This window comes from Terrapene carolina, unplaced genomic scaffold (genome assembly GCF_002925995.2).
Source record: "Terrapene carolina triunguis isolate 2854851 unplaced genomic scaffold, T_m_triunguis-2.0 Scaffold66, whole genome shotgun sequence".
NCBI lineage: Eukaryota > Metazoa > Chordata > Testudines > Emydidae > Terrapene > Terrapene triunguis.
Genome location: NW_020664417.1, coordinates 32,706,084 through 32,716,083, shown reverse-complemented (window position 1 = coordinate 32,716,083; position 10,000 = coordinate 32,706,084). Strand labels below are relative to the sequence as shown.

The following is a 10,000-nucleotide window of genomic DNA, read 5'->3' as shown; positions in this document are numbered from 1 at the left end:
CACACCCCCCCCCCGGCTCCCCCATCACCGCACTTGGGCTCTACGGCTCCCGGGAGTGTGAGCCTCCGCTGCCCCTCCCCCTCCCGGAGCAGTCTCAGGGCCCCGCGCCCCGGCAGTGGCTCACGTGCCCAGGAGCCGCAGAGCCCAAGGGGGGCCCTGGGGGGGGGCACGGGGGCCTCTGCCCGCATGCATCTGCTGCAGTCTGAAGGGGCCCCCCGGGGGGGCGCCAGGCCACAGGATGGGCAGGGGGCCGCAGCTGCTCCCCGCTAGCGGCGCTGCCACCTTTGCAGGGCTCCTGCCCCCCTGCGCTGCACCGGCTGCTCCATGGCTGGGGCTCATCGCCCCCGCAAGCCCTATGCAGTATTATTAAACTGGTGCCCCTATGCCCGACGGCAGCCTGAGCTTGCAGCCCAGCGGGGGCGGAGGGACAAGGCAGAAAGAACAAGAAGACACCTGGCCCGCCTCACGGTGGCGGAGAGTCACAGTTCTCCACAGAGACCCCTGTACCCTCTCCCTCACGCAGAATGGACATGCAGAAGGTACCTAATTAAAAGCACTAAACTTGGGAATAAAAAAATGTCAGTCGCAGGTTTTTTGATATGCCCTGAGGTTTGTCAGACATTTATTTGCAAAAACTTTGTAGTAAGGGTGAGTCAGCTGTCTTGCTGAATACAACATTAAATATTATGGAATACATGATGCAGCTCTTCTCTGTTTTACATTTTCTTAATCAGCATTTCTAAGCTGATTTTATATTTTAAATGTACTCTTAAGCCTTCATAAAGTAATCATTCCAGATTACTACATATTTAACTCACTGAAACAGACATTATTTTAAATTAATAAGTCACAGAGGTTTAGTGTGTTCATAACAATGTTCATTGCTTTTAGAAAAAGGGAACACTAATTTACTGTGTGTGATCTCCATAACAATACACATGTTTATGAAATTTCACCAACTTTAAAAAATATGTTTCCAAAAATTTTAGGCATAAAAAGGATTTTATATCTTACTAAGGTACTGATTTTGCTGAAAACTAGTTAATCAGATAGTCAGAAGTAAAGAAAGAGAAACTCTGTCCAGCTATCTGGAAGCAAAGGGCTGTTGCTTCCTTCAATGATGGGGGGAGGGGGAAGAGGGGCTGAAGGGAGAAATGGATGGACAGAAAGCAGGGCCGGCTCCAGGCACCAGCCCACCAAGCTTGTGCTTGGGGTGGCACCTGGAGGGGGGCGGCGCAGCGCTCCGGCCCCCGGGGAGAGCGGGGCCACAGCCGGGCTCGCCGCCCTCTCGCTGCCCTGCCCCCTGCGCTCTGGCCGCCGGGGGGAGAGCCGAGCCCCAGCCGGGGCTCGCCGCCCTTCTCCCAGGGCTCCGGCCGCCGGGGGGAGAGCGGAGCCCCCGCTGGGGCTCGCCGCCCTCCCCCCCCCCCCCCGGCGTCCCCCCCCTGGCCGCCGGGGGGGGCGCGGAGCCTGGTTCGCTAGTGCTTGCACCGGCCCTGTCTGTAGGGGCCACCTCTCCTGTTCACCAGCTTTTTTTTCCCCCAGACCCACCCATTGTGCTAGGTCAGGGGTGGCCAACGTGAGCCCGAGAAGGAGACAGAATTTACCAATGTACATTGCCAAAGAGCCATGGTAATACATCAGCAGCCCTCCATCAGCTCCCCCTGCTCCCTCCCTCCCCCGCTCCCAGTGCCTCCCACCCACCTGCAGCCCTGCCGATCAGCTGTTTCATGGCATGCAGGAGGCTCTGGGATGGCATGGCAGGCTCAGGGGAGGGGGTGATTGGGGGCAGGGCCTGTGGCAGAGCCCAAGGGTTGAGCAGTGAGCACCTCCCCGCCCCCGGCACACTGGAAAGTTGGCGCCTGTAGCACCAGTCCCAGAGTCGGTGCCTATACAAGGAGCCGCATATTAACTTCTGAAGAGCCACCTGTGGCTCCATAGCCACATGTTGGCCACCCCTGTGCTAGGTGCTATGCAAACAAATAAATAAAATAAAACCTGCCTCGGCCCCAGAATGCTTAGAATAATTCATACCTAGAATACAGTATGCCAGCTTACAAAATATTTATTTAAAATCAATATGAATATTTTTCTTTGTTTCTTTGTCTTCCTTCAATCACACCCGGTTTTGCTTATAGCATTACCTCATAGCAGTCCAAATGCTGGAGTGATGAAGCCCAGAGAGGAATAACAAGGATATATAAAAGAATAAGAAGTGGAAAGCCAAAAGAGCAATATACCATTTAAATGTTCAATATATTGGCCCTGATTCAGCAAAGGACTTAAGCACGTGTGCTTAAGGGATTACTCGTGTGCTTAAGTGCTTTCCTGAATTGGGGCCAAAGTGATTTAGGCTCAGATTATTCCACCTATATGTTTGCTGAATAGTACCTTACTGGACAAGAATACTCTTGGGGAAATTCTGTGTCCCCAAATTAAAAATTCTGACCAAAAATTAAAAATTCTGCACACAATATTTTACAATTCTGCAAAATTTACAAATTTTGTCAAAATAACCCTACATAATCACAGCAGTTTCAATTATTTGGGTAATTTATTTCAAAATACCTGTCAGCAAGTATGTCTGTAACAATACAAACACACAAAATTTTCCCCAGGAGTAGAGAGTTAAAGAAACCCCTACAACAACCCAGTTCCTGCGTCTCTGCCCCCTCCTTCCCAGAGCCCAGCTGTGAGGGCCCCTCCTTGCCCAGATACCTGTACCCCAGACATGTCAAACCCGTGGAAAAAATGCAGAAATTGGGCTTGTTTTTGGCTTAATTGGCTTGTGAGTTGCTTATTGGCTAGTTTTTGGCTTGTAGCTTGTTGCTTCTTTTTTTTTGATCAGCTCCCAGCAAGCAGGGTCAAGGTGGGGAGAGAGTCAGGGGTGCACAGCGGGATCACCACAGTCCCAGACTGCAATCCGGGGGGGGATCTAGTACATAGAGGGTTAGGGTTTGGCTTGTTTGGGCCTTGTTTTGAAATGGGATTAGCTTGATTTTTTACTTATTGTGAAAGTCGGGGTGCTTATTTACCATGTGAAAATTGGCAACTGTGCTTGGGGGCTGAGAGGCAATGGCTTGAAAGTCCTCAAAGTCCTGGGATGGCCTTGCCCGGCAAGCTGAGGGGCTGGTGGCCAAGTTACAGTCAGTCATCTCCCAGTGTTCCCCAGGTTCTCCCAGTTTGACAAAAGGGAAGGGAAGAATAGGGGGACCCAGGCTCTCTCTTTCCAGCAGGTCCTGGCTCAGGGCCCAAAGGGGAAAGGGTGAAGTGTGTCTCAGTTCCTTCTTGCAGGTACACTAGACCAGCCTCCCCTGTTCTCTCTTCGGTTTGGGGCATGGTCTCACACTGCTTTCATCCCAGCAGAGGGTTGCTCAAACAGCCTCAACAATTCAGATAGTCATTTGGGACTTCCCAGCTTGCTTTTTAGTGTCCAGTTATTCCCCCTCGTCAGGGAAAAGAGGAGAGAAAAGCAGTCAGTACCCTGGTCTCCCAGTCAGGTCTTACCCACACTAGTCTTACCCATAGTCCACCCTACCCCTATGGATCCTCTGTCCCAGAAGCTATTGCTATAAACTGGCTTGTTTGTTTCCTTCCTGCAAACAGCCTCTCTACTCTCTCCCTCCCCCTGATTGTCAATGTCCCTTTTTAAACAGGTCCTCCATTGGAAGCATGATTTGCAGCTGTGGAGGAGCAGGGCCTTCTTGTTCCAGTACTGCTCCATCATTCCCTTGACGTGGGGTCTGTAAACCCCATCATAAGGCAAAATAATACGCATACATTTTAGTTAAATAGAATTGTATTAATTTTACATTAGATAATGTATTTCACAGTAACAGCATTTCTTCACAAGTTGGGAAAAATCATATTCCTGACAAAACAAGTTTGTACGCTTGTCTTGTTTTCAAAAAGATTTAAAGTTAGAAAATATCTAGCATTGATTCGTCCACTTTTTTATATAGAGCAGGAATAACTAATAGTTATAGGAAATGTGGCCGGCTTGGATTTCTATTAAAAATGGATCCATACAGCTTTCAAAATTCATTATCTTCTTCCTTTAATAATCTTCAGCATCACCAGCACAGATGGCAAGTAAAGCTGTCTCGTAATGTCCTGAAGCAAAATGCTGCAAGGGAAAGAATCTTTTTGTGATGATAATTTTTCCTCTCGCCCGGCCAAGAAAACCATTTTTTGCATTAGGGACTGGAGGACATTTGAGAAGTTGTGGGTTTTGCCCAAGACTTTTAATGCTTCATAAAGATTCTAGACCAAGATTTTCAAAAGTGATTAGTAATTTTGGATCTCTCATTTTTGAGGGGGGGGGGAGGGGCAACCTGATACACCTACAAGGTCTGATTTTCAGAAGGTGGCTGCTCAGCTCTTTCTGAAAATCAGGTCCTTTTAATGTATCTCAAATTGGGCACAGAAAATTCATTGATCAGTTTTGAAAATCTTGGCCCTAGATATTTTCTGATAAAACATAAAAAAACATCATAAAAACATTGGAAAGGTTTTTACTGTACTGAATCATTTTACAAGAATTTAACAATACAGTTCATGCTTGTCTGGAGATATGGGACTGACAGTACAAGAAAAATATATCCTTATGATGGTTGCTATGTAAAAAAACCCAACACACTCAGTAGGACAGATTTTGATTTCTCTTACACTGATGTAAAGCCAGAGTATCTCCACTGACTCCCATGAATTGAAGTCAGTGGAGATACTCTGGATCTACATCACTGTAAATCAAATAAAAATCTGGGCGATCATGTTTCCAAGAAAATAACTCAAAATAAAAGACCAGATCCTGCAGACACAGAACCTGCTATGCTTTTATTGAGGTTAATGACAAAACTTCAGTGGGACTGGCATCAGATTCATTTGAAATGTTTATTATAATTTTTCCCAGTAGTATGAGTACCAGTAATGCAGGATTTTGTTGGTTTATAGGGGAAACAGATGCACTAGGAAGTGAAAATCTAGCTCTATAACAATAAGTTTATAAGGTTAAAGATGGAAACAAGTTCATGCTGATCAAGGACAAACTGATTGCAGGATCAGCTTTAATTAGATGAATAAAAGAGTGCTAAATGAAAGAGAGGCCTTGGGGGTGGTGAAGCACTGTTTTAGGGTGGATGTGATGAGGCTAAATAATAAACATACATTTAAAATGCTCCTAAGTAGTGCATGGTGCTGGTACTGTGCTTCACGGTGGATGTGCCAAGGACACCTGACTATTTTAAGCCAAGATTAGTTTTGCCACATGATTAACAAAAGAAGCATAGCACAGGCAAGGGAACTGCAAAGGTCATTTTACATCACTTCAGTAAGCTTAAATGACCACCTATGGGTTGCTCCACAGCCCAGAATATCCAGAGAAGAGGGTGCTCTGGCCATACCACCTCCCTCTCCAAATTGACTCTGGGCACAACCTCACATCAGGGGGTTATGCAGGAAGACCACGGAGCTGCTCCACACATTCTACACCAGTAGGGGAACACCTTTTTGCAAAGTATTTCCCCAGCAAGCAGTTCTGTCCCGGGGGCGGGACAGAATCCGGCCTATAATATGGAAGTGTGATTAGAATTTAGTGGGAAATATTATCTTTATTGTTCACTTACTGAAAGTAGTCAGAGGCACTGAACTGATATAACATGAGTTCAGGAAGCATATTGTTACTTCTGCCTTTGCATCAAATGATTAGATTAGGATTCAGAATTAACTCAACATTTGCTATTGTTAAAGCTCTCATATGGATATATGAAACACTGCTATTGAACTAGGTACTGTATACATGCAAAAGTATAGAGTGACTTACTTTGATATCATGAAACAGAGATTTCCCATATCTCTCTTTGTATCGTCGTCTTATATTCATCAGATCTATTTCACTTCTGGCAATCAAAATCCTGATAACAGTTTTATTATGGAAACCATACTCCTAAAAGACGAGAAAGATATGAGGAAACTTGGATGAGTCTATCTATCTGAATATATTAATATTATGTGCAAATGAGTAAATTGATTAGCTCAGAGGTAGTTTCAGCATGTCAGGTGACAGTCCCAAGGGGGTCTCTGTGACTGAACCCGTCACAATAATATCTTTTATTGGACCAATTTCTGTTGGTGAGAGAGACAAGCTTTCAAGCTTAGACAGTGCTCTTCTTCTGGAGGAATCGTGACATCTAGTGGACAGTAACATTAATTCAAACAATTTTGAAGGTTGCAGTGGAAATATTTACTTATTAAAAATGTTGGCCTATTTAAAGATGGCAGGTTGAATTTATCAATTAGCTATTCACACTACCAGAATAAAGTAGCAAGGGATACTCAGAAAGCTGCATTTACAGGATTTGATTCTTATTTGGTGGGTGCACTAAAATCTTTCTAACAACCCATTAGGGATTTTACGAAAATCATAGTTCTAAATATTAGAAGCTTTCTTAACAGACTGATGCTAATCATGCAATATTCTAAATAGAAATCTGACAAAAGTTTGACAAAATCTGATTGACTAATGCACTGTGGAATGGAATATTCTTTAAAACGCCTACTATCAGCAGCATACCATATCACTAAGCATTGCATTGACATAAATCACTAGATACTAGGAGGAAACTGAGAAATTTACTTAATTTTTTTAAAAAAATTTCTGCAATTTTATTTAATGTATTTTCTCAAAAATCTATTTTGCTTATGAAAATAAGAAATAATTACAAAATGCCACATTTCACTCAAAAATGATCCTGGTTTAGCACAACAATTTTGTGAAAATGAAATCAATTTTGAATTTGAAAAAATATGAAAATGCTCAGATTCAGAATATTTTCAATTTTGTCATGAATACTTTACATAAATTTACATCAGCAGCACACAATACGAAGAAAAACACATTCATGGTATTTTTATCCCTATGCAGTATTTGTGGATACTTCTGAGTGCATATGCATATACCTACATTTGTACCCAATGTTAATTTTTTTAAGCTAATGTGCATAAAAATACTAGGATTTGCACATGTAAATGGAGTCCCATTGAAAATATGGCGATTAGTATTTTCACACACTATTTCTATTATGCCATTCATAGTGATATTTATTAAAGCTGTACAGCGGGAAGTCACATAATAAGAATAGATCATATCGAATAAAACGTGCACTTTGAGTTTTGCCCATCAGGGGGAGATGCAGTCCATACAAAATGATGGTTTTCAGTTTTCAAAAAGTCAATGCAGTTACCGGACAAGTAGTGTTGGAAGAAAACTCATCTGTTGTTCAAGCACTATGGCTTTGAACATTACCAAAATTTTTAAAACAAGCAAGCAACACTTTAAAAGTGGAAGCTATTAAAACCCCAACCCTTTTAAAGCAAATGAGCTAAATCATTCAAAATAGAGACAGGAAAGCTGTTCTTTAAAATATGTGAAAGAATAGTGCTACTTACATGGATTGCATTGTAAAGCCTATATGCAAAATAGGAAGGTTTATCTCGAACACAGAGAACTAGGAGAGATATGTTATGGAGAAAAGGAGAAACATTAATTTCAGAAACCTGCATCAACAGTGTGTTTATGTGATCTTGTGGGTGCTTATTGGGTTGAACTGAAACAAGTTGATGCCAGTTGATAGAAACTTTCTCACATTGCACAGTTCATGGCTGTGGGTCAGACTGCCCCTTCTATCTTAGAAAAAACCTGGGGTGCTCCTCAAGAAGTTTTCCTAACAATACTCATTCAGTGGGAGGCGACAGAATTTTCAATCCTATGGAATTGCCCGTTGAAGCTGCAGATTATAAAGTTCTAATCTCAGGCCACCTGCAAGAAGCCTCTCTTTTTCTGTACTGGCTGTGGGCCTTCCCCCCAGCAGGCAGGGCAACTTTACCTGTGACTCATCTTAAAGATGCTGGTAGTTTAAGTATATGGTATTTTTCAGTCATAATACTCTGCTATTTATTTATAGTTTTTTTTATGGTGTTCATCACCATACTATATAAGTGCCTCACAAACTTAATGAATTTAGCCACATGACATCTTTGTGAGGTAGGGAAGTATTATTATTGTAATGGGCGATGTGTGAACCCCCCTTCGGGAAACCTAGCCCTCTACCCCTTCCATTCCGCTTGAGGCCCTGCCCCCACTCCATCCCCCCGCTCTCCATCCCTCGGCCAGAGCCAGAGGAGCCCCAAACCCCCCACCGCAGCCAGATGGATCCTGGCTGGCCCACCCGAGCTGCCCTGAACTGCAGCCTGAATGCCCGAGCCATCTCCAGCCCAGCCGCCTGAACTGCCCCAAGTCCTGGCCGCCTGGAGGAGCTCTGAGCCCTGCCATGGCCTGGCCCCAGGGCCGTGGTGGGGAGCATTAACAGAGGTTTGGGGAAGCTTAGCATCCTCCAGCCTCCATTACGCATTGCCCATGATTACCATCATTTTACAGATGGGGAAACTGAGGCACAGAAAATTTAGGAGCTTGATCCTACACCACTGAAGACATGCAGTTTTGCCATTTGTTTCAGTATGAGCAGGATTAGTGCCTAATGGACTTGCCCATGGTCACACAGGAAGTTTGTAGCAAAAACAGAAGCAGAATCCAGTTCTCCTCAGCCCTAATCCAGTGACCACATTTTAGTTTTTAGCCTCAACCTCTGATGCAATTTAAATGCCCGTTCTTCTATATACCCGTAGATTGTTGGTTGATTTTCTTCCAAATGTTCAAAGTTTCTACACCATATATGAAAATTAACTAGTGGGGAAAATAGCACAAAAAGCTTATATTTGCATCTTTTAATGGACCAGATATACTATACTATATAATTATTAAGACATTATTACCAGTGTAAAATAATCTTTTTATTTTACCTATTGCTACCAGCAGTTCTTGAAAGTATCCATCGTAACATTCATTAATAGCATCTACTATATCTTGCCCAGAGATGTTTTGGAACTCCTGAAAAACTTGAAAGAAATGAATACATGTTTATTTATATTCTGTATTAAGAGTAGAAACTAGCCCCAGCAATTTTATTGCTGTTTACTTTTGAGATGTCTATTACCTCAAGGTAAAACTTAATCTAAAATAAGAGATTGGTACAGATTCTCAACCCAATACTCAGAGCAAAGCAGCTGGAAAGCTGCCCTAAAAGGGCAGCTGGCAATTTCTTGGCATGGGGTGAGGGGTAGAGAATAGCATAGCCAGGTCTATGCTAACACCTGCCCCCATCCCCCATGAGGTGGATTGGGGTTAGGAGTATGTTCCTGCTTATCCTTGTTGATGTAATAACCTCCAGGAGAGCATTACAAGCTGAAGTAAATTAGTCCACCCTTTATGCTATAGAGCTGTCTGGAGAATGACAATTCCATTTTGAGATTTGTTTGCATTCCACACTGGAACAAAACCAAAACGTTTTGAACATTTTCTCAAAATGCTGTTGTGTCTAAATGTCCATTTTTGGACTGAAAAGGTCAGGTTTTCGATTCATCTCACTCTCTCGCTACACATGAGCAACTGAGGAGTCTGCACGGACCTCAGAAGCCTTCCCATAGAAAATGTCAACATTGACATGTTTCTGCAAAATGTATCAGCTTTGATGGAACACCATGTTTTGACAAAAATATGTTTAATTAAAACTGTTCCAACCAGCTCTATTAAGCAGCTGTTACTTGTTGGGTTGGGGTTTTTTGGGGGGGAGGAGGGCAGTATTTGCCCCTGTCTGCCCCCCAAGACTGGGAAAAGTGGAAAGGTGGCTTCAGTGCACTTTTGACTCCCTCCCACCAGATGAATTGAGTGTGAGCTCCAAGGTTGCGGGAACAATTTTTATAGTGGGGGTGCTGACCATGGAAACCACGTATTTGGTGTTTGTTATTACTACTTCAAGCCAGGGGGTGCGGCAGCGCCCCCAGCACCTCTAGTTCCAGCACCACTGGTGAGGACAGTGCAGCTGAAGACTGAGCCCATCACCTTAATTGTCATCTTTATGATGCATTTTTTTCACTATCTATTCTATGC

The 10,000-nt window shown here is 43.6% G+C and overlaps 1 protein-coding gene across 1 annotated transcript in view; it reads right to left on the bottom strand.

The window, feature by feature from the left end:
* Positions 1 to 3,844: 3,844 nt before the first annotated feature.
* The window catches only part of ANXA10 (annexin A10), an 81,780-nt gene continuing 75,624 nt past the window's right edge, over positions 3,845 to 10,000 (bottom strand). Inside the window, exons 9-12 of the mRNA XM_024194181.2 lie at positions 8,854 to 8,949; positions 7,444 to 7,502; positions 5,819 to 5,941; positions 3,845 to 4,123 (exon numbers count right to left, since the gene is read on the bottom strand). Coding sequence (XP_024049949.2) covers positions 4,055 to 4,123; positions 5,819 to 5,941; positions 7,444 to 7,502; positions 8,854 to 8,949 — 347 coding nt within the window. The 3' untranslated portion in view covers positions 3,845 to 4,054. The remainder of the gene's footprint in view (positions 4,124 to 5,818; positions 5,942 to 7,443; positions 7,503 to 8,853; positions 8,950 to 10,000) is intronic.